At 37.6% G+C, this 24,335-nt stretch overlaps 4 protein-coding genes and 1 non-coding gene across 6 annotated transcripts; all 5 read right to left on the minus strand.

The window, feature by feature from the left end:
* Positions 1–2,370: 2,370 nt before the first annotated feature.
* LOC103320936 (Sugar isomerase (SIS) family protein) lies at positions 2,371–10,209 on the minus strand. The gene is made up of 24 exons (XM_008222674.2): positions 9,783–10,209; positions 8,952–9,030; positions 8,790–8,866; positions 8,549–8,630; positions 8,408–8,455; positions 8,056–8,211; positions 7,881–7,977; positions 7,690–7,732; positions 6,992–7,059; positions 6,811–6,895; positions 6,444–6,492; positions 5,864–5,936; positions 5,725–5,785; positions 5,157–5,223; positions 4,743–4,799; positions 4,603–4,656; positions 4,396–4,524; positions 4,112–4,175; positions 3,940–4,013; positions 3,616–3,669; positions 3,474–3,542; positions 3,100–3,189; positions 2,839–2,946; positions 2,371–2,665 (listed from the first exon to the last, which is right to left on the minus strand). Exons 2-24 carry the CDS (start codon positions 9,000–9,002, stop codon positions 2,615–2,617), a joined length of 1,707 nt encoding a protein of 568 aa, XP_008220896.2. The 5' UTR covers positions 9,003–9,030; positions 9,783–10,209; the 3' UTR covers positions 2,371–2,614.
* Positions 10,210–10,343: 134 nt separating this feature from the next.
* Positions 10,344–10,415, minus strand: TRNAE-UUC (transfer RNA glutamic acid (anticodon UUC)). Its single transcript has one exon. It is a non-coding gene; the product is annotated as a tRNA-Glu (tRNA).
* Positions 10,416–12,341: 1,926 nt separating this feature from the next.
* On the minus strand, positions 12,342–14,679 carry LOC103320834 (protein LIKE COV 3-like). 2 transcript variants are annotated; one of them, XM_008222566.3, is made up of 7 exons: positions 14,385–14,679; positions 14,031–14,083; positions 13,599–13,708; positions 13,213–13,380; positions 12,907–13,131; positions 12,684–12,806; positions 12,342–12,578 (listed from the first exon to the last, which is right to left on the minus strand). In XM_008222566.3, the coding sequence occupies exons 1-6, from the start codon at positions 14,532–14,534 to the stop codon at positions 12,700–12,702; spliced, it is 813 nt and encodes a 270-aa protein (XP_008220788.2). In that variant the 5' UTR covers positions 14,535–14,679; the 3' UTR covers positions 12,342–12,578; positions 12,684–12,699. The 2 variants fall into 2 exon arrangements, with proteins under 2 accessions (XP_008220788.2, XP_016647430.2); XM_016791944.2 differs by having other exon boundaries at positions 12,342–12,575; positions 14,385–14,644.
* Positions 14,680–14,783: 104 nt separating this feature from the next.
* LOC103320835 (Glycosyl hydrolase family 17 protein) lies at positions 14,784–17,371 on the minus strand. Its single transcript, XM_008222567.2, has 5 exons — positions 17,147–17,371; positions 16,330–16,994; positions 15,906–16,229; positions 15,282–15,639; positions 14,784–15,178 (listed from the first exon to the last, which is right to left on the minus strand). The coding sequence occupies exons 1-5, from the start codon at positions 17,229–17,231 to the stop codon at positions 15,141–15,143; spliced, it is 1,470 nt and encodes a 489-aa protein (XP_008220789.2). The 5' UTR covers positions 17,232–17,371; the 3' UTR covers positions 14,784–15,140.
* Positions 17,372–18,386: 1,015 nt separating this feature from the next.
* LOC103320836 (uncharacterized) lies at positions 18,387–22,627 on the minus strand. Its single transcript, XM_008222570.3, is given in 6 exon segments — positions 18,387–19,202; positions 19,287–19,380; positions 19,507–21,621; positions 21,623–21,667; positions 21,775–21,836; positions 22,397–22,627. Coding segments are annotated over 6 exon segments (3,042 nt in total). The 5' UTR covers positions 22,506–22,627; the 3' UTR covers positions 18,387–18,585.
* Positions 22,628–24,335: the final 1,708 nt, after the last annotated feature.

Below are 24,335 nucleotides of genomic sequence, written 5' to 3' on the forward strand. Positions count from 1 at the left end.
AAAGAAATTAAAAAAGAGAGAGGAGAAGATAGACGGAAAAAAAAGAAAACAAAAGAAGAAAAAGAAACATTATAAATATCAAAAGGCATAGTATATAATTACAAAGTTGTATCCAGCATGGTGGATACCAGGTGTTGGAGTAATGAGGATGGAGGAGGTTCGAAACTCCATATGTGTGTCTCTATTTCTATATTTACACGGGTTGACACGACTTTGAATAAACGTGTTTTGAACGGTTCTCTTGACACCCAGCCACTTTTAATTTGTTTGGCTGCCACGTGTAAAAAACGGGAGGAAATTGCCACTAGCTGTGAGTCCATCTTTCCTTCTTTTCTTTGTTTTTTGGTTTGCTGCACAGCAAGAAGTTGCCAACAGAAACGTGGCTATCCTTACTCCCTTCTTTAAAGACCTCCATCCTTTGTTTTGATTGTTTGCAAACAACCCCCAGATGAGGAATTCAAGGAATGGGCTGCACCTCGCGGTCTCCCCTTTCGAGCTTTGTTTCCTTCTTTTTTTCTGCACACAGCTGATTTTTATTTGCTGTGAGATTAAACCCTTTCATGGTTTTGTACCCAAATTGGATCTGTCATCCAGAGAACTTGGTGAATGAGCTTTATGCCCAAAATGGATATATCACAGAGTATTTGATTGAGGGTTACACACCCGTGATGGATTGATAATCCGTATAATTTGGTTTGTGGGTTTCATACCCAAGCTAAGAGACTTCCAGGGAGGAACTTTATTAACGATGCACAACCTTAGCTGTTTGTCTGTGGGTTTGGATGCTCAAGGCATCTGTGAGAGAAATCTCAATGTCTTGCTGCATGTAGAGTTGCAACCCATTCCTTTTTCATAATCTTGGATTCACTTTGGACATGCAAGTCCTCGAAGTCCAAGACTTCTTTTTTTCTTGCTCTGCTTCAAGTCAAAGAGGAAGAAGTCCTCTTCCTTTGAATTCGCAAGTGATGGATTCACCGCCACACTTACTCTTCATTTTGTTTTGCTTCTTCAACATGGCTGATTTTTTTCTTTAGCTTTCACGTGGTGGGCTCACCTTTGATGTGCAAACAGCAGATATAATTTTTTGGGGTTTCACTAAAACACCCAAAATGAGAGTTAAAATTATAAAAAAACTTAACATCCAAAATACTTTATAAACACACTCAAAATCCATCATTACATACACTCAAAACCCATTTATAAACACACCCAAAAAATATACAATTGTTGATTTTGAATGTGTTTTTATGTTTAAATAGTATTAGATTTTTTTATAAATACATGTCTAGAATTGAGTTTATTTATAAATTTGTATAATTTTTTTCCCTACTTCAGATATTTGTGCAGCTTTCATTTAAAAGACAATTAACTTGTCTTCTTGTCATTGGAGGACAAGAAGCAGTCGGTACCATGACTGGGTATTTGAACGAATGCCTTCGTTAATGTTTTCCTTTTCTCTGTCTGCTATCTCCCTGCGGCACAACCCACGTCAGAGACAAACCTCAGTTCGTGCTTTCCTTGCGAAGCCACCAGAATTGGTTTTGTGATGGTTAGCCCATCATGATAAGCCATCCTTACGGAATGCTTGTGAATTGGATGTTGAGCACATCCTGAAAGCGTCTGAGTGGAGCTGCACCTCGGAGCATATCAGGACTTGACCTCACGATGATTTCAATCATCTTAGCTGTCAATCCATAGCTGGATGTCCTGGAGGTATCTGAGAAGAGGTACGCCTTAGAGTATATTTTTGACTTAATATGTGATGATTTCAATCATCATAGCCAAGAATCCCCATGGTTTAATCGTGCTGGATGTTGAATGCTTTCCTTGGAAGTCTTTGAGCAGAGCCTTGCCATAGAGAGATTCCTAACTTTTTTTTATGATGATAGAAGTCACCATAGCCAGGAATCCTCTTATGTGCTTGCTCTTCCTCTTCGTTCCTGCAGCTCTCCCCCTTTATTTTTGTATCTCTCCACAGCCTGCCGGCTGCCCTCCTCCTCCCCTTTCCCTGCAACCCTCCACCCCTTTTATAAAGTGATTGCCAGAAAGAGTTTTGAGATGGAACAATCCTTGTTCAAATTGGACTCCTTCTCCCACTTGATCAAATTATCCTTTATTTATCCCTTCCTTTTCTCTAGGGATAAGAACAGGGACAATCTTGTATGCATGTTGTTTCAAATTTGTTTTGAAAACAAGTGTCATGTGGGAATCACCCACCCAACGTTGTGGGGCTTATCTAAACCCGCCATTTTTTTTTTGGTGAATTTTTTTGGTTCAACGTAATGCAAATATTTTCAGTCAATGGCTAACTGGTTTTGTTTTGCACATTCATAAAATGCTTTCAGACAGACCAAAATGGATTCATGAAAGTAGAAAAATTGCAACATGAAAGTTGTCACTAAAATGGATTACCACTGAGTTGTTTGGGCAGCATTGCTTCGTACCCTGAAGTAGCCTCAATTTAATTATAATGATGCTCAATGTAAAGTTAAACATTAGAAAAACTGCAAGCGTAACCAAGACCCAGAACGCTATATACTGGGTTCATATACACAAGGTTAATACTTTATTCGTTCGACTGACTTTAAAGTTGAATATTTCCAGAAGAAGGTAACTATATCCGCGGCAGAAGCGTAGGAAGATCAGCAGGAATATCTGAACTTGCCTGCCAAATTGATACAGTAATCTAGTGTCAGGAAGATCCTATAAGTAGTAAGTATCAAAATGTATTTTCAATTAATTGCATTTTATTTGTGTGTGTGTGTTTCCAAATGAAAATGTGATTTGCCATGATACCTCCCAAGCATTATTTTTATTTTTTATTTTGGCTGTACGTACCTCCAAGTATTTTTTTAACAATGTTGTTGTACTGTAATTAAAGCCTTCAATCGGTTGCCCTTTTGTGCGAGATGCATTGAGTTGCTTTCTAACTTGAGTAGCCAATGACTGCGTTAACAAACATGAAATGGATATGTTAAAATATATGAAGGGGACAAAACAAAATAAACTTCAAATTAGATCAGCGGACAGACGAAAGTTGATACAATTCTTAAATTCATTTTGGTCTAGTGCGAGAACACTGATAAGGTTCCGTTGTACCTTCCCCAATTCTACTCCCCACTGGTCAAAAGAATTGATCCCCCATAGGAAACCTTGGACTGCAACTCTGTGTTCGTAGATTGCCAACAACTGGATACAGGCAAGTAGGTATTAGAAAGAATACAAGAGCAGTAAATGAAGACTTCACATAGCACATGAACAAGCACTCGGACTAAACATGCAGGCCTAGAATGTTATGTTTTAGAATTGATAAGTTAGCAAATATGTAGTAAATGACAATTCATCAAGCAATTTACTGTTTGACTTTGCATATGCTAACACAAGCAGAAAAACCAATTGAAATTGAAACGTCAAACAATTAGGCATGACCAAAACGCATAACAAAAGGTAGAAAATGAAATCAAATAGCAAACCTGGCCAATATTGTAAGCATTCAGTGATGGAAAAAGAATGCTGAGAGAGGGCCGGTTTCCAGAGAAAGTCTGTGAGAGATATCTTATAATTAGTGCCACTTATTCACTTATAAGCCAATGACTGAAGCCAATAGGAACTCACCTTATGCGGAATAAGATGCTTTGGAACATTCTCTTTCTGCAGCTGTTCTGGGTGCTACAAGAAACTTAATTCTGGTTAGACATGAAAAAAATCCAAGGTAGTAATATGTGCTCTCATCTTAGTGAGAGCAATGGCAAAATTTCTTTGCTAATCTTAGTTTTATCATTTTTTTTGTTTTTGTTTCTAGAATCATAGTGCAAACTCAATTACCTCAAAAGCAAGGGTATAAAATGATGTTGTTTTAACATATAAAGCTTTTTGGGTGGTGTTTGGTTCAAATGTAAACCCAGTTTTCCAGTGTCCAGGAGTAAGCATAAAACATACCTTCCCATATGCAAGGGCATCTGGCTGTGCAAAAAAGTTAGACATGAGCTCATCATGGTTGCTCACCACTTCACCTGCAGCAAACACGTGAGGAATTCTATATTGCATACCCCACAAACCAAACATCAAAATAAAAACTTCGAGCAAGACATAAGAGTTTTAAATTAGGTACCTTTCAGGTAAACAGGTTGTTGACTCTTCACAACACCAATAAAATCACAAGGAATAACACGGCCCTGAACATTCAAGAAGGAAAAAAATTAATTATCAATGTACATCACAACATAAATCAAAGTACCAAGAATAATTATCTGAAGCTCAGAAATGCGCTCAGTGTTCCTTCACATAAGACTGAAAAGCTGAAGGTTTGGTAACACTTTTGAATGTAAAATCAGTTTTCATACATGAGATCACTGAAAATTGTTAGAATTAAACAAATAATAGAACGTTGGTCACCTGGTGAATTAGTTGGTAAAAGCTGTGCTGACCGTTTGTTCCAGGTTCACCAAAGTCAATTTCTCCAGTCTCAAAGGGAAGTATTACACCCTCAATTGATACACCCTTGCCGTTACTTTCCATGCTAACCTACATTGCCCAAAAAAAAAAGGAAGGTATAAGAGCATTTAATATAAAAATGCAGATAGATGACTAGTATAAACTTGCCTGTTGAATGTGCGGAGCAAACTTCTCCAGTGCTTGGGAGTAAGGTAAGATAGCCTAAAAAATAAGCAGAAAGAAGTTAAAAGACAAAATTGATTGAGACTTACAAATTTGAAGTCTAGAAAGGATAAAGTAACACTCACTCTTGCAGGGTATCCAAGGAATGAAACATTCCATAAGCTCAACAGACCCAAGAGAACCTGAAGCAGGGATGAAACAGTATATAACACAAAAATAATTATCTCATAAAGCTTTACAGCTAAGCTACCTATCTAAATAGGTAACCACAACAATATACCCCAAACTTGAATATAGAGGTGGCTAAGGTGTCACTCACCTAGAGAAGAATCACACTAAAAGGTGAAACAAAATGATTATATGAATGAACTGAAACTCTGATGAGATTCATTGTGCACCGATATTTCTGTAACCCACCGGTGTTATAGGTATTTTTATAACTCACCAGTGTTACAGGTACCATCCTTGCCATTCCCAGTAGGAAATGCAAGACAATCACTCTAGCAATAATCATGATGATAACAACCTTAGGCACTTACAGGGATATTTTTCTCAAATGGTGTTGAGTAGAAGTGTTGATCAATGCTTGAAGCCCCCTTTAAAAACCTTTGAGCAGGAAATATAACATCCTAGTTAGTATATGCAAAGATCATTTCACCAACCATTGAAACGAAACAAGAGCCTTTTTTCCTCAGGAAAAAAGGCATTGACAGAGAACTGGAAACTGCCTTTTGGGAATCAGATCACCGAGTTACATCAGCATCAGTGCTTATGTAGTTATTGTTTTCAAAGCTACTGTTAACAAATAACATAAAATATCTTTAAAACATCATGCCGCGCCCTATCTGAATTATTATCTTCAGTTTTTTCTTTTTTCTGGAAAGATGCATTCTATGTTTGTCATTTTGCAAAGGGCAGGTTCAAAATTGTTTCTCAAGTCCATATATTTACTGGAGAAAGCAACAAATTTATTTTCTTCTACATAGAGAAAACAGGATAAACAATTTAAACCTAATCTGCATTGACTAATGGAGTAGAAATCGAATCTATGTATCACAAACTTCAGAAATGATTCAAATACAATTGAAACAACCATGAGCAGCGTACTTCTCAACAACTGAGAACCCATATTGAAGAGATAAAGGCAACACTCCAACAGCACTGCAAACTGCAACCAGAAATTCAAAAATAATAATTAAACATCAAGGTAGCTGAAAATATATACACAAGAGGGCAAATAACTTACCACTATACCGGCCACCAACCCAGTCCCAAAATGCAAAAGCATTATTTGGGTCAATCCCAAACTTCTCTACAAGCTGAAACAGAAACACACAAAGATAATACGCAAAGATAGCTTTCTTGCGAATAGACCAAACTTCAATGTCTACGAAGATTGTAGATGGAAAAAAAATCATATCTTTTTTTATAACCACTTTTAAAAAAATATACGCACACTGTAAATTAAAGGCTTGTATTAGAGAATCTTTGATAATCCATCACAAATAAAAGGCACTAAGATCTGTTTGTATAAAACTATATGAGGGACTAAGATCAAATTTATATAACAATTAAGGAACACATGAAGATGGAATGCACGCTTTTCACAGGTTTTCAATAGAGCACCTAAATCTGCCAATATTTCCATCTTAAAAAACAACCTTAGTCCTGATGAACTCAATAAATAGCATCAGAATAAAAACCAAAAGAAAAAAAGCACAGAAATTTAGAATGACCAACGAATAATAAAAAATAGTTAATTAAAATTAATGATAAACTGAATGTTTAATAAACTAAAGGCATGAGGGCAAAGGAAAAACTCATACTGTAAGATTAGTGCTGACTGCTACGATATGCTTTGCAACTGCTTCAGGCCTGAAAATGTTACGCTCAATCATGAGAGAGAGACAGAGAGAGAGAGAGGGGGGCAGGCAGATCTTCAAAACTCACATTTTATCTGACAAAATCAATAATTAAACTACAAAAAGACATAATAAACCTTCACTCCATCATTACTATCTTGAGTACTAAATTATTCAATTATAGCATTACTAAGCTATTCTAAATATGATTCATTCCACCCACCCCAAAAAAATTATTTACTAAGTCTAAATTCAATCATCAAATATGAAGCAAATCCTTAATCTGAAATAACTGTTCATATACTTGAAGAAGTGTTAGCAGTGCACTAACCCGAGAGAAGATGAAATCCATTCCCTAAGGGTTCGAGCATTCAACATAGTTTCAGCTGTTGTAAAAGTCTTCGAAACTACCACAACTGCAAATATCAAAAGAATACAAACGATAAGACACCCAACATAGAGCTTAGTTTACAAAAGTCAATATTTAGTGATATAAGTAAACTTATGCTTACCGAGGGTAGTTTCTGGGTTTAACCCTGCAATATTTCTGGCAACATCAATAGGATCAACATTTGCAAGACTGCACACAGAGGAAAACAAAAGATTAGAATACCCTTAGACCGGAAGCATCGATCCTTGGATAAAAAAAATTATGCCACACATAATTATCAGAAGTGGAATACTGCCACTCGTTCTGGGCCATGTTACTGGCTTTTACAGAATGCATCTAATCTTTTAACCCAACCACCAAAACTACAACCAAATATTTACACAGATAATGCATCTAACATAGTCCCTGAGTATGGGCTATGCTTCTTCAACCACCACAACTACAACCAAACACACAGAATACAGATTGCTTTCAAAATTAAAACGAAAGAAAGTTTGAAAACAGAAGCAAAAGCATGTGATGTCCTAAAATCCTATATGCCGTAACAAATACAAAATGCTTCTCTACATGTCTTTAACAGATGAACGCATCCTTCCTTCAAAAACTATGCCACAGAAATAAACTAATGAACACAAACAAACCAATCAGGTAGAAGGAGCTAAAAGAAAGATAATCCACAATGTTTGACAACAGTAGTGGGAAATCACTTCAAAAGCCTCAAGACATGGATTCTTACTATTAGCATCATACCAGCTTTTAATTCATTGATATAGAGAACTGGAAATTAATCAATTAAAAAATCAATATGTAAGTACTTACAAATGCAGCTGCCTTCCCCTTGCTGTTTCAATAGCCTCGGGATCTGTAAGATGTAATCAAACCAATGAACACTGCCCAAACTTTATTCCAAAGCAAGCTTAATCATTTTTCACAAGGAAACTCACACTAAATAGTAAATAAGACTGCAAAATAGAGTTATAAATGGATAAAATGGAATGCATCATCTGAACCTGTTTGAAGAGCTGTGTGCACAAACAGAGGACCTAAGAAGCTGCCACCAATACCAACAGCAATGACATCCTTCAGGGCTTTTCCTGTGGCTCCAACCTACCACAATTGTCAATTACTTCAGAATTCAGGCAATATGGACCCAAAATGGATACTAAAAAAATTGTGGTTGATTACCCAAGATCCACTTCGAATACTGTCAGAGAACTTTTGGATCTTGTCCAGAACTTCCCAAACATCTGTGACCACATTTTTCCCATCACTTTGTATAACTGCATCCCTTGGAGCACGTAGAGCTACATGAAGCACTGATCTATTTTCTGTGCTGTTTATCTGAAGGCACCACCCAGAAGAAAAAGGAAAAATAAATAGAATGCAAAAGAATCACATGATGGTTTCAGAAATAAGCTGGTCTATTGTTGTGCTCACAAAAAAGTTTCTCAACAATTGCAGATAAAACGTGTCCAAATTAGCATTTTAATTCCATATTTATCCGCATGCTACCAAAGGAAGATAAACTTGAACTTACATGCTCTCCACCAAACATTCGGTTAATCTTTTCTTTGAGGGACGCAGCCTGCATTGTGGCATAGACAACATTACTTAGAAAACATATTCACCCGATCCCTTGCCCCCCAAGACAGACTAGTTATGAATGGGCCAACCCCACCTCTGCTAATTTGAAAAGCTTCTCCAAAGTTTCAGGTGTGGCACGTTGCCGTGAGTAGTCCAATAGTATCCCATCAAACTCACTATTAGAATATACACATTATCAAGTTATTCATGACTTCACATATAATAGTTGATACAGCCTACAACAATATTCATGTCATACACTTCATGTATCATATAAAACAAGGATGAGATGAAGTAAGATTAAAGCTTTCAAAAAGTTCCAGCAGAAGACTTACTTCGTCATTAACTGGGACCGCTTAATATCATTCATCAAATCACGCAAATGGGTCTTGTTTATGTCCGCAACATGGGCCTGAACAATGAAAACTATCCACATTTAGAACAGAGATCTGAAAACTTTCATACTGCACATTGCAAAGAGGTACTGTCTCAATTACCTTCAAATCCTTCCAAGGCTCAGTATCAGAGATCAGAACAGATGAAGCCATGATGCTGAAACACTTCACAACCAAATTCCTGCATTGAAATGCGTTATTACTAATAAACCATTTCCCCATTTTCACAGTAACAAAATGCAAATATGTGCAAATTACTCTCACGCACTGTTTGGAACAGATAAATTCAAGACAATTAAGCCATCTAGCAAAGTGACTATGGAAGAAATAAGAGATTTTTTTTCTTTAAATTTTTGGAACAACTTTTTCTCTCCCTCTCTAGCAAGCTCAAAGTGACAAAGTGAAAGGGCACATCAGCATTGATTCCCTGAATCAATTTTTTCATGTCCAATCTAGAGTTGGAGCCAGCAGCAGAGCTTGGACTTATTTCTTGAGACAGAGACTGATAATAATGCGAAAAACCGATCAAACTGTATTTAAATGCCCTGGTTTCCGAAGAAAACTCGGATAATCTAAGCTATATAACAATATTTCTATCCTTTTTTCCCAGCGTTTCTCGAACCAAACAGAACATATAATCAAGCTGCCATGTTTCTCTCCTTCATTTTTTGTTTCGTTTAGCTGATCCTTTCTTTGCTAACAACAGACAAAATCGACATTTTTACTGACTGCGCATCATCTAAGACGTAACAAGAACAGCACATCGTACTCGATGGTATACCCAAAATTTCGACAAAAAAAGGTGGCGTGAAAAAAACGATGCAAAACAAGAAAACGAAGGAAATAAGGAGATCAAATCCGAGTGAAAATAAAGAAATTGCGAGAACAGAATTGAGATGATTAAACTATAGGATAAAGACGATGTCAGTGTACCTGAGACTTTGAGAACGTCAAAATTCCTTGGTGTAGAAGAAGATAGATTTGTAGATGGAAATAGGCCTTGGAATTACGCTAGGGAAAAGAGAAGCTTCGGGCTCCAACTGTCACTTTCGGTGACTCGGTGACTCGGTGACCCGGTGACGTGTCTGTCGTCACGTGAAATCGGGGGTACTTTTCAGATGTTTTGACACGTGGCAAACCCGATTGTATTAAGGCTTAATTACTTTTCAGAGAGTTCGAGAAGGGGAGAGAGAACAGAGAACAGAGAACAAGAGAGGACGGATCCAGAAAGAGAGAGAAGATGGGAGCTTGAGGTTGGCTTCGATGTTCTATGAGTACAAGGGGGAGAGAGAGGAACAGACGGATGAGTGGGTTGGGGATGGGGTCTGGTGGGGTGACGGGGAAGAAGGGGAAGAGGGATTTTTTATAATTATTTTGTATTGTAAAATATTTAAAATCTGTTTTTTATATTTAATTTGATGTTAAAGTTTTTAATAGTTAATTACTAAAATGCTTATGCCACGTCAGCACACTAAAAAAGCAAATTCTAAAAAGTTCCGTTGCCGGGAATCGAACCCGGGTCTCCTGGGTGAAAGCCAGATATCCTAACCGCTGGACGACAACGGATTGATGTTATGATGACAACATAAAATATTTTTAAATAGTTACGTTAACAATGTGAGACAAGAATGTAACCTTGCCATTCTATATTGTTTTTATTTTTTAAATGAAAAAATATTATTTAACCCTTCCATCATAATATTGGTGAATGTAAGAGCATCTCCGGCGCCAGACCCAAACCGGGGGAAAGGCCTCCCGGCGAGCCCAAGAGCCCTCTAGCGTGAGAGAAGAAGCACAGGCGGGCAAGTTTAAATGCTGGCTTGAGGGACGTCACGCTAATGTCTGTCTGATAATTCAAATTTTTTTCTGTTGGCGTGTGAATTTCACACACTAACAGTAAAAAAAATACAAATTTATAAATAAACCCAATCCTAGACATGTATTTATAGAAAAACCCAAACACTATTTAAACATAGAAACACACTCAAAATCAAACCCAAAGTCAACTTTTTGGGTGTGTTTATAAATGGATTTTGAGTGTGTGTAATGATGAGTTTTGGGTGTGTTTATATGTTTAAATAGTGCTTGAGTTTTTTTATAATTTAAGCCCCATTTTGGGTGTTTTAGTGAAACTCCCTAAAAAAAATTTGATTTTAAGCTTGCGTCGGCATGACGTCATTCTTGCAGAACCCCAACGGGAATATGCCACGTGGTGCTTCTGGGCGCTCCGATGCAATTTTTCCATAAATCTAACGGCCTTGATTTTTTGGCTTAAAAATTGCAAAAAAAATAGAAAAAATTCAATTTTTTTTTTAAAAAAAAACCAAAAATTCTGGATTTTTTCCATATAAATACATAACAATTTTATTCACTTTCCACACTAAATCTTCATACAAACTCATCTCCTTCCAATATTTTTCACTTTCCACACCAAATTTTCTATTACAAAATTTCATTTGTGCAAAAATATAAATGTCATCTTCCATCGAAGTCGGAGGGTCGTGGACAAATGTTCGAAGAGGTCTAAATCTTGGCAATGAGGTAAAAATAATAATTAATTTCCTTTTTATTCAATGTAATGTCTTTATATATATATATATATATATATATATTTCTTGCATTTCCAATTTCTTTTTTTTAATAGATTAGTAAGGCAAAACAAAAAAGAGGAAAACCATTACACATGGCTCCTCAAGTGAACAATGTCCGTAGTCAGTTCCAATAGTGCGTTCCGTGTCAGAAATAATGACACTATTACGTCCTCCGAAGGAAAATACTCCTCCATGTCGTGATCCAGTGGAACCGCCTCCGCTAATGATGGAGTTGTCCTTGTATTTTATTGTGTCAGACTATGAGGACCAAGAATATTTCAATTGTATGATGAGTGAGTAGGTATTTCAATTGTATGATGAGTGAGATGTGAATTTTATAATAAATATGAACACGTGGTAACCAAAATTTTATCCAAAAATTTTTATCTTAAATTTTAAGTGAAAATTTTATAATAAATAGTGACACGTGACAACCAAAAATATAATCTAAAAAACTTATCAAAATTAATGATTTAAAGTATAAAAAAATAAGAAATAAAGTACAATGAATAGTATTTGCCTTAAATTTGCCATAGACTTAGCCCTCATGGGTGAAACCATTAATAAGGTGACACTATTCACGTGAATAGTGGCAGCCTTTACTTGCCCTTTCCCAAGACTTAGCTCTTGTGGGTAGAGATGCTCTAAGAAAGTTGTAATTGTTGTCCATGCTTTTCATGCATTCAAAACAGTAGCATGTGTAATACGAATTCCCCCATTTCATGCTTATATTTGGTCATTTTATCATTTCAATTGCTAGTCAATCTTACTTTCCATTTTGAATCATTGTTTAGTGAAGTTGTGACTGTGCTGACTTGATGAAATCGAATTACTATGTACTCGAAGTCTCCCATTTCTCAGTATCGCTTATATTTAGGACCAAAATTAAACAGACGGGATAAAAGGAAAACATTTACAAATTAAAATTCATAAAATGGTGTACTTAAGAGGGGTATTTCCCTTGTAAACAAATATAGCATGTAAGCTAGCATCAGTTGTGGCTGTATATAAGTTTGTTTCTAAAGGGGCTTCACTGCTTTTCAGGATTCTGCTACGGTTTCTTCACTTCATTCCAGGCCTGGCCTAGATTCAAACCTCTAAGCTTCGTCTGCAAAACTTTGTTTGAGTTTGAGAACTTCTGTAGCAACATGAAACACTAGTTTAAGTATCATTACATTACATCAACCTCAAGGACAAATAATCTATGAGGAAAAAGCAGTGAAGTAGATTCTCAATTTCTTACCATCGTCGAAGCATCATCATACTTTTGGCTCTTCAAAGTGAGGAACTCTTCTTGGTGTAAGAACTTGTGCATCCACCGTCGTTAACAGTTGCGGTATTGACAGACCTCCAGAGATTACAATTTCTGCAGCACATGAACAGCAGAAGCCAAACTAGTTTAAGTCAATATTCGTAATCAGATAGTACATTATCTTGCAAATCTTTTCTGTACGAAAAATTAATACCAATCCCCTCTCGAACGGACAGGTTGGGTCTCAGAATATCCTTGGGACTAATCAGAAAAATATCTCCGAGATAAAGATGGTTGGTAGGTACATAAACACAACAGAGTTCTTCTCCTACACTACTTTGATCAAGAACAACAGTTGAAGTGATAAATCCTAATGCATACTCCCCCACTCTTGGATGCCTTATTATAGCCACTTCCTTGAAAGCATTAGAGCTCTGATCTGTAAAGTGAGGTCAAATGGCTCAAAATTTCAGAATCCGGAAGCTCAGACTACAATATATGGTTGGTTAGCAGCATATACCTGGTGATATTGCTATACTAATTTGCTTTGAGGCAGCATAGATATAGCTTATAAGTGGCATTTTCTTGATAAACCACTCCCAGAGAGTTAGAACAGACGTTCCCAACCACGATTGCATGAAAACACCGACGAAAAAGATGAATGTGAGGGAGGTGGCAAATCCAAGACCTGCAGATTCAAACAAGTCACATGAAAAAGCAATAAGATGGTTCAGAGTTCAGACAAGAAGAGACTATTAAATCACACGTTACTGGTTGATTAATTCAGCCATTAACATGCAACAACAATCTATTCCACTATCCCCGACCATACAGAAAAGTTCCTGGCAACTACAGGCGTGTGTTTGTTTTGTAAGCTACCTCCCACAAATGAAGAATTCTACTTACCAAAAATATTGATCCCTAGGCGATTGTAGATTGGGGAGAAGAAACCATCCACAAATTTAATGAAATGCCATGTGATGTAGAATGTAGTAGCTATTGGAAGAAGAATGACACTGTAAAGAAAAAAAAATCAGGAAACATCAGGAAAGTCGATATTTTTTGACTGCAGTGTATGCATTTCAAGAGAATGCAATGGTAAATATGAACCAAATAGCTTTAAAATATTAAATTTTAGTTCAACACTAGTTAACTAAGCCTTGATGGCAAGTACCAAGTAGCTGGAAATGGCTCCATAAACATGGGAAATTACGGTGTTAATACCGCATCAATTTTTCGGACAATTTATTTGCATCCTAAACTCTTCCAGAATGCCACGAAAGGAATTAAACATTGTTAAGTCAAGCAAAACTGGAATTAGAAGAGATAAGAAGTTACCATCCTGTCATAAACTTCTTGGAAGCCCAGCTGCGGATGACTTTTGAAAATGCCTATACAAAAGTAATAAGCATAGAATTCATGTAACTTTCCCAATAAAATATTTAATCTTTTTTTTTTTTTGGTTCTTTCTGGGTCAAGAAGAAAACATTTCATCCAACATATCATAATACAAGTAACGAGAACATAGACAAAGAGATCACGATATTGCAGGCTAGGGCTAAGATCGATCAAACCAAATTCAACATAAAATCTACGCCCTGTATATATATACATTTCATGCATATTTGTGATCATTTAATATATCCAAATTAAAATTGAAGAAAAGGCAAAGAAAGGAAGAAAGTGAATCACCTCGCGGCCAGTGGTGTGGTGGGGATGGGATGTGGTAGGAGGTGGTGAGTTGGCTGGGGAGGAGGATTTGGAATCTGCATTTTCGTTACTTGGTGCAACTGGGATGAGGAGCTCTAGATCCCTCTCCCTTTCTCTCTCTCTTGTCGCCATTGTTTTGCTGTTTGGGTGTTGGGGTTGTCTCTCTCTCTCTCTTCTGCCTCCCTTTGAGTTTGGCAGAAATACTAGGACCACTATAACTGAAAATCAAATTTAACCAATCATAGCTCCTCACCTGTTACTTATAAATCCCTCCCGGGTTGAACCGGTTCTATAATAAATTTATTTATTTTTTAATTTCATTTTTTCCTCAAAGTCTGTCAATAGAAATACACCAAGCCAATGCATATAGGAAAAACCATGTTTCAAATAGCATATCTTATAATATATAGGAAGAAATATTATAATCACAATCAAGGAAGCATTCAGATACAGAGTTCAGTCTTATAAACATAAAAGATAAAACTCTGCAGCTCTCACTCTCACTCTCGCTCTCAGAAAAATCACAAATAATTTACATGAAGGGGGGAAAGTTTCTAACTTGAGCTAAATAATATAAGAACATTTCTTCACAAAGAATCCTAATTCCTGTGCATACATAAAAGGAGAGCCACAACACTGAAAATTCTTCTAAGTTCCTGCAGGTTTAGCACCTGCATGCCATTGCCAACCTTTATTTGGTAATTCTGGTGACATATAAGCCCCTCCGTCTCTTTATCTTTAGGTACTTCCACCTGGGTAGTGGCAGCCATCATAGCCTACAAAACAGAAAACAAAACAAGTTTAAAAATTTTAAAAAAGAAGATCAAGATCAATGCTTGAAGACACACAAAAGGAGTTGGGATTCAGAGAAACACTTACTGGGATTGTTGGATGAGAGTGTAGCTGTTTGTGAGAAATCGCAATTCAAAGGATCCCCACCAGCAGTTTGATAGAGGAGATTCATGGCATAAGCAGCATGGGATTGTACTGTGTTTGGTTCAAAACAAGCCCCGCCTTGTTGAATTGGGCTGCAATCAAAACCATGTCCACAGACATAATCTATATTGGCCTGCAACTGGGAATCTGATACTCCGGCCTTCGGCAAACACCACGCTGCCTTCTTTGGCTTTGGCGCCGATGGATTAACTGGCGTTTTGGGTACTGCAGAGGGCGTGGAGGGCGTGGTGGAAGGCGTGGTGGAAGGCGTTGACGGCGTGGAGGAAGGAGTGGAAGGGGTCTGAAGCAAAATAAATCAAGTTAAATTCAATGGCTACAACAAAAACACCAATGACAATGATCAAAAACTGCTTAAACATATAAATAGCTCATAATCCATGAATTGGGACCTTAAGATTGGTAAGTTTTTCTTATTCATTGTTCTTATCAAGCGCCATTAATGACATGATATAATTGATATTAACAAAAAAATCTACACCATATCTAAAATGTACACATTGAAGATCAAAATTTGATACTCGATCATGATGATTTTCAGTTTTTCACCTGTCCAGTCTTGGAGAGGCCAACATCATAAGTCATGGTGAGGTCAGGCTTGAAGAGACCAAAAGCTCTCTCAGAACCAGGGCCAGGCTTCAAGTTCTCATCGTACAGTGCAAAGAGGTAAGTGTCAACTGACTTCCCTGGCATCAATGGAGTCCCAGCCATTGATCGAAGGTGTGCAATCAAGTTACCGTTATAAGCTTTGGCGTTCTCAACACTGGGCCCCACCTCATTGCTGTCCCCTTTGTAGGGCCAACCAGTCTCAGCCACTACAATTTCCACATTCTTGGCTCCCATTGAGTCCAATGCAGATCTTATTGCATCCACCTGCACAGAATTGGCCACTTTTACTTGACAATTAAACGGTCTTGGACCGGACCGACCGGCCCAGACAATTTACTTAACCGAGTAAACCTGGTTCACTCACCTGAGCATCGAACATGTTCATGTATTTAATATTTGTTTTCGAGTCGAACCGGCCCCCGTTCGGTTGGAACAGACAAAAAGCTAGCGTCTCCGGTCTCGGGTCGCTTCGGTAAGCGAAGTAGGGGTACGGGTTGATTGCGAAAGGCGAACCTGTGGCAGAGTTAAACGCGAGCAACCACTTCATGACGTCGCCAAAACCGGGGTCGAAGCTTCCAGAAGACGGCGGTTCAGATTGCTTAAGCACCGCCATGGAATGGACGGTGGAGACCTTAATCTTCCCGCCCAAAGATGCGGAATCGAGGGCGTTTTGGACATTCTGAATCGCCGGAACCAACTGAGAAATCAAGCCCTGGTCGCCGGAGGTCAAGACTTCGTTGCCGACGGTGATGAGAATGATGTTGCTTGCCGGATAGAACGGGGCCACGTTGGCGTCGATCCAGCTCTTGGCGAAATTCTGGTCGGATGCAAGACCCGGGATGTCGCCGTTCGCCGCTCCGATAACAATTCCGACGCCGGTGTTCGCTAGAGCTTTGATTATGGCCGGGTCGGATCCGTACAGCCGGACCTTTTGGATTGAGGTGGACTGTAGTAGCTTTGCGGTGGCTGAAGGTGGTGGGAGGTTGTCGGCGACTTGGCCGTAGTTTACGCCGATAAATGATTGGCAGCCTGCAATTAAAAAGGAAAAGGATCATAACTTTATAGCTCTGCGGCTCTGCCAAACAGAGCATTTGTTTCTGTAGTTTAATTCCTCAAACAAAGATACACTTTTTCTTCTTTAAAAGAATTTTATTATATGGGAACAAGAATTAAGAGCTTACTTGCGAGGTTAACAGCCAGAGTGAAAAACGCTAGAGTACGAAGAAGCATAATCGCCATGGCTGTAGAAAGGTCTCTGTTTCGCATGGTAAACAGAGTGCTCTGTTTCTCTGAAGGTGAAGCAGAGTGAAGCAGTGTGCAAAGGAATTAATAGATGGCAGGCAGCAACAGGACTTGGGGCAAAATCGTAAAGTGATCTTTCGGTGGGCTTCGACTTTACAAAAGCAAAAATGGCACCACCGCTAGTCTCTCTCCACTGTGGAACTAACTAAAATCGTAAATACACTTTGGTTATCAGACATGTGGTACGGATCCAACGTAGGAAGAAGACTTGTCGGATCAAGTTAAGCATTTGATTTATAAGTCAGTTCAATATGTTAATCAAAAGAAGACAACAATATCTAAAGCAAAAAACCTCTTTTGTTGTTGATCTATGATCTACCATATTTTACTTACTCAGTAAGCAATGGCATTTCCTTTTTAGAACGTGACGACATTTCCAGCCTAAAAGAACTTTGAGCAACGTAGAAAAGTAAGGCATTTGCAAATTAAAGAGCACTGAAAAAAAAAAGCTTCGTATATAATAGTAGAATATGAATTGCTTACTTCAGGAACAAACACGTAAAGGTAAGCCAACTTTAAGAAGTTGGGTATAATTGGTGCACAAGTAATCTTATGTGTTTGGTTTTTTATTCAGAGTGTTCGATTTTTTGCTTAACGAAGTTCTGTCTTTTGTTTTATTGAGTTTGGTTTTTGCTTCATAGGGTTAAGATATTTTTCTTCATAGGGTTCGACTTTTTCTTTAATAGGGTTTAATTTCTGCTTTACTGGGTTCGGTTTTTCGCTTCATAGAGTTCGATTTTTTGCATTATTGTGTTTGGTTTGTTCGGCTTTGAAAGGTCCAATCCAGTAAAAGTACGAACTTTATGTTAAGAACCATGGGTAGAACTCGGCTTGTAAAGGAAGGGTGGCCGTGAACTATATGATATGCTATTTTTCCAATGTGAGATCTTGAGTCCTAATGCCAAAAAATGAACTATGTGAAGCCAAAACCTAACTCTCAAGAAAAAAAACCAAAAGTCGAACTTAATGGAGTAAAAAGTTGAATGGTTTGAAGGGAAAATCGAACCAATGAAACAAAAAGCTGAACAAACCCGAACTTAATGAAGAAACAGACAAGAGCATGAAGCAAAAAACTAAACCCAATGAAGCAAACGTACTCAGGAATTTAAAAACCAAATATGAAACTGTGATGAACATTTTGATTGCTGGAATAATTCCTCGTAACAAAACAAAAGAGTGCACTCATTACAAATTCAACGTATGAACGAGAAATCCTGCAATAAAGGATTGCATTATAATTTATCTCTTACAAAACCAAGTAAACCAGTTGAATAATGAAACAAACTTTTCTCAACTTGTTGCAGCAATGAAAAGAGTGTCACGCATATAAGAGGTCTCTGGTAAGCTCGTCTACAAGTCCGCTGAGCACAAGCCTCTCCAAATCCTTTATAACTTCATCTACTTCAAGAATTGCAAACATGGTCTCATCCCAACCCATGTCCCACATACAACTTATGTCAGGCTCCAAGTTATGCATATCGCTTTCGAGCATTTTCGGCACATACTCTTCAGCTTCACATTCCAGTTTCCCATTTCTACCATATAATTTGAGCTTTTCGAAATCGTTATGCAATTGTTTAACCAACTCATCCAAGGACTGTGTCTGGATGAAACTTATTGATATCTTCACACAATTAGGATGAACATTGAGCTCTTGCCTTCTCCCTTTTCTTTTCATTACTTCATAGCCACAGTCTAATGTGAGCTTGCTATCTTCATCCTGGCTGCAATTACGACCACTGTCATGAAGAATGCCAAATGGGATATCAAGTTTGAAAAGTGCCTCTGCTGTGTTTAGAAACAGTTGACTCTTTATCACTATCTGCTTCAGGCGGTTTTCACTTTCTGTGAGTGGCTCTTGTTTTCTCCAGTTGAAAGTTTTCTTGTGCTCCAATTGCACTGGATGAGAAATGTCTAAGCTGTCTTCATGGGTTCCTGCAACTTTCAGGAAAGTAACAATTTTTCATTCTGAAAGATACTAAGATGGGAAGTTGAATTGAAAGCAGAGGTTCTACTTACCATTAAGTGTATTTGGTCCAGTTGTGCACTCGTCATCTCCAAAAACAGGTGCTTGATCTTGCTGATTATCAGTTACTAAGACTGTGTTTTGACACTGCATAGCATCCAACAAAGCTTAGTTGAGTTCCCCATCAATTTTGGATTGAGCGGAAGTAATGTAAATGAAAAAGTACACTTTATTTGCAATTCTGGATGTGTGCTGGAGTAAAGATGAACTTACAATGTCATTTGGAACGAGATTTTGTGGTTCTTTAAGGCTTCGGCATTCAAGTTCATTGAAATCATACAGAGTGGAAGCCTGCTCAGCTTCCTTTTGTATGTTTTGTGCCAAAGCTGATGGTTGAATGCTTGATGTTGATTTGTTGGATTTGATGATCCGTGGCTCTGCTTGCTTCAACCTGCTGGTTTTGACTTTTTCTGCTACATTATGGCCACCGAGTTTTTCATGGCTTCTGTGTGCAACTTCTTGCAAAATGGAAGTCTGACGTTTTAGTGGCCTTGTCAAGTTATTCAGCGTTCCATTTCTTCTGGTCACTACTTCGTTGATCCTTCCAGGGATTTCGCTTTTATTCACTCTTCTAGATTTTGCTTTCTGTAAGGGTGCTACATGAACAGGCCTCTCCTCCATAACTGGTGAAATGCCAAAATTTTCTTTTGCTGGTTCAGGGCCTTGGTCATTTGGAGAAAAATCTTTCATACTCAAATTCAACTCAGCAGAACTTTTTCTTCTGGCCAGATTTCCATTGTAGGTGCCATTTGGAACTCCTTTGGATTGCACTGCAGCAACGGCTTCTCTCATACTTTTCTTATTTGCCCTAGCTTGGTCTGTATGTAGCTGCTTTTTTTGCAAATCTCCTGCTCCTTTTGATATACTCTTGGATATCGTTTCACTTCCTCGTTTTCTCGACTGCATCTTTTGTTGTGCACTCTGCTGCTCCTTCACCTCTCCTATACGCTTTTCTTCTGGTGACTCCGATCTCCAAAGCATGGATGGCTGCTGAAATTCATGATTGTTCTGCGACTTGTGCTGATTGCTTGGGAGAACCTTGAACCCTGTTTTTTCTTGCATCATAAGTTCAGCTTCAAAACCGTTATGTCCCACAGGTTTATCTGGTTTGACGATTTGAGGGGATTTCTGCTGCTTATCTGTTTTGGCAGATGTCTTTCCTGGTCCTTTCACAGGTTTTGGTCCTTCCAAGTCCTTCCAGGGTGATTTCCCATCATGAATAACCACCTCAAGGTTAATATTGTTGGCAATCTTGCCTTTTTCTGCTTGCAAAACAAAACTAGTATTCTGCAACAAAGGATACTTATTGCCTTCTACAACTTTTTGTCTATTCGTAGATGCCAAATTCTCAATATCCTTAGTCCTGACTCCAGAAATCTTACTGGTTTCCTGTATTGTTTGCCCTATCGCCTGGCTTTCTCTTTTTGGTTTGGAACTGGAGACTTTCTGTGCGGTGTGCTTCAAGTTCTCATTTTCTGGAAGCTCATTCAGTCCCATTAGTTTTGCAATTACGTTAGGAATCCTTTCCTTTTCTTGTTTAGACTCTTTCTGGTCTGAAGATATTGATTGGTTCTTGACACCAGGGCTATAGCTGACTGATTTCCTCTGAGAAACTGATGTGGAGGTTATTTTGCCTTTCTTTTCATGGTTGAAGCTACTACCTTCAGTAGAGTAAGTGAGAGCTGCGGTCACCTTCTGCTTGAGGCCCGTCCTTCCAACTTCTTGGATTTTATGAGCGTGTCTTGAGGACTTGTCGAAGGAGAACCTTGGTAGATCCAGTTGCATTTGCTCAGCTGGTTTGACAGTGTTGTCTTCATCATCCTCATCATCTTCATCTAGTAATGTGATCCGATTTTTCCTCTGTGAGCTGACCATGTATTCTGAAGCTTCCTGCAGGTTTACAAGCATTCTCAAGGACTCTTCCAAATCCATGGCTCCTTTCATGAGTTTCTTCCCAATTTCTATTGAAAATTTATCAGCATTAATGCCATTAGAGCATGCTCTTAGGATTTGGTTTAATTTCTGTGCCCCTCTTGATATTTCTTCAATATGGATATTAGAAAGGTTTGGAAACTGGTTAGTTGAACCCCAGTAACTATTTACACTTCCTTTTCTTTCCAGCTTTCTGAAGTCTATGGATCCCCTTCCAAATTGATTCAAAAATCCCAGCATTGTACTTCTGCTAGATGAATCTGTTCTGCCGAGTTTTCCTCCATTCTCGAGTGCAAAAGCCAAGGCCATGGACAGATCTCCTACTTGTCCTGAGCTCCTATCTCTCCCATAAGCAACAATCTGATTTGAAGCCTCTTGAATGATAGGTGTTCTATCCACTTCCTCTATAACTGTTTTGGGGGTTCACAGTTCTTGAGCCAATCTGCATAAGTGGGGAAAAAAAAAGAAAAACACTTAGACTAAATGAAGTTCATTTTGTCTGCTTAACAAATAATCAGATCAGAACAATTTCAGGTAATGATTTCTTACTGTTCCATTTGTCCTCATATCCCCTCTTCCTCTATGAGTTTGCTTGGAATAAGCATATGCATCTGTATCAAGACATGAAAGTTGACTGAGTGAAATGGGAGTAAGCACCTTCTTTGGCTCAGAAGTAGAAAATAGCAAAAGGAAAACAGAGTATTTTTGCCTATTTATCCTTCTTTTGCTTTGCTGTTTGTTTAGATAAAACTTTGTCTGGTAAAATCACTATCCAATACAACTCACCCCCAACCCCTTAACAAATTTCAAAAGTACTGAGTTATAGCTTGCTTATAAATCTAAGCTTGTCAAATTTGTTGCAGTGCCTAAATATTTGATTTTTTATACCTATTTTAATCTGAGAACACAAACACACCAAAGATGTCTACTTCTACAACAACAATGAATTTATGATTACTTGCAGCCCTGGTAAAAGGATGTTCATTGGCCCATCACCTGATCACTTCTAGCTCTCACAAACGAAGTACAAACAAGGTAATTGTGTTTGTGTTTTAGCTTATCTTCAAGAAGTATTTCTTTCTGCTTTAAGTAATATAGCTTAAACTGCAGCCTTAATTCATGCTCTTTGCCAATTATGAACAATTAAATATGGAATTCATAAATACTTTACCTATGGCCATTGAGTTAGAACGGTTGGAGCTCTGAGGTGCAGCCATTTTTTCCTTCCGGACGCGCAGATCATCCAACAGCTTCTGCGCAAAATCCGATCGCTTCGCCATGTTGTGCTTGCAGACTTGCAGTGCAGCAACTCTGTTTCAGCTCTCTCCAATATCATCCAGCTACAAATTGGTAGATTTCATTTACAAATACAGAAATGAGAAGGGATGGTCTGTTACTTTAATTTGTGGGTGGCAGGATCCTTTCAAAGTTTGGTTTAGGTGGGAAGTCTAGTCCCAGCTAAAATAAAAATAATATTAATATTAATAGAAATTGTTTTGATCATAATAGCATAGAAAGGTTTGAGTGAACGTCAGCTCTCTCTCTATCTGTGTGACATTCGTGTGCCTGACTTATATTCCAATCTAAGCAATGGCTGAGATTTCAAGAAGCTTCTCTTCCAAGCTTTCTTTTTCAGCAACTTTTTCCTGTTTCGCTTGGTCTTAAAATGGGTATGAGTATCTGCTTCTGCTTCTGCTTCTGCTTCTCTCTCCATGAGAAGAGTCTCTGAAACTTTTAGTCTTCATGATGATTCGGAAGAAAGTGGAAAATGGGAAACGTATAACTCACGACAAAGGATGATTAATTATGAAGGGTTGAAATTGACAACTAAATAAGCAATTAACATCTTGATAGTTCGGATGAGACGACTTTTCAAAAAAACAAAGACAAAAACAAAAATATTGAGACTATTATTAAGTGCATGATTCCATGAATGAATATGGTATCTACGTTTGGTTGAGTGTCTTCTAGTTTTTCTCCGTCGTGACTCACGGAAAGCATCGTTTGTGTTGTCATCTCCATTCACCGAGTTTTCTATGCTTTGCTTTCTATAACAAATAATTTTAAAATAATAGAATTTAAAATTTTAAAAAAACAAACAAACAAACAAATTTAACCTCATAACATTAGTAAAATAAAGCAAAGATGGAGACAGCAGATCCGACTGCCTCCTCTCACACATAACCTTCGCATGCTCAAGTGACTAACCATCCTTCTCTTTCCAATGTTGAAAAAATTTATAATTCGATTCTTTATAATAATAACAAAACAAAAAACTTATACCCTTCCTATTTAGTGTCTAATTTTACTTCTTATATTATCCGACTAATATTTACTCTTAAAGCAAACACTCTTCTAATTGAAAGAGAAACCCAATTCACTCTCAATTATCTCGCATTCCTTATATTTCCTCATCATACTTAATTTTTATCACATTACTCCTACGTGTGTGTGATAGTTGATTAGGATTAGGGGTGGACACAATCCAAATTGGATATGTTTCATCTCAAAATCACGGTCAAATAAATTACAATATAATGGTTTGGTTCAATTCGATTTTGATAAAAGTCCTAAAGAAAACCGATCAAACCAAACCAATTTAAGATAGTTTGGTTCAGTTTGGTTTGGCCGGTTAGGGCCTAAGCCCAATTCTCTTTTCTTTTGCCTTTTAAAAAAAAATATTGTTAGCCCAATTACAACAACAAAATTAACAACTTGCTCCATAATTAAATCATTTTATAGAGTACGAAACCATCCTAAAGCCTAACATGTCATAAAACTTCAAATTTCAATTATTAATATAGCTCAATTCAAATACTAATATATGATTATTACCTAATTAGAGTATTACACAAGTAAAATATAATATAAATAATAAATATACACATAAACGGTCCGGTTTGGTTTAGGCCAGTTTACAAAAACTTAAAATCAAACGAAATCAAGCCATATACAGTCTGATTCGGTTTTAAAATAGTTTGACTCTTTTTTTTTTAATCAAAACCAAACCATACAAATAATTACGATTTAATTCGGCTGATTTCATCGGTTCAACCGGATTGATACTCACCCTTAATTAAGACCACTGTTGAGGAATTAATAGTCTTAAT

Source organism: Prunus mume, linkage group LG2 (assembly GCF_029339155.1).
Source record: "Prunus mume cultivar Tortuosa linkage group LG2, ASM2933915v1, whole genome shotgun sequence".
Taxonomy (NCBI): domain Eukaryota; kingdom Viridiplantae; phylum Streptophyta; class Magnoliopsida; order Rosales; family Rosaceae; genus Prunus; species Prunus mume.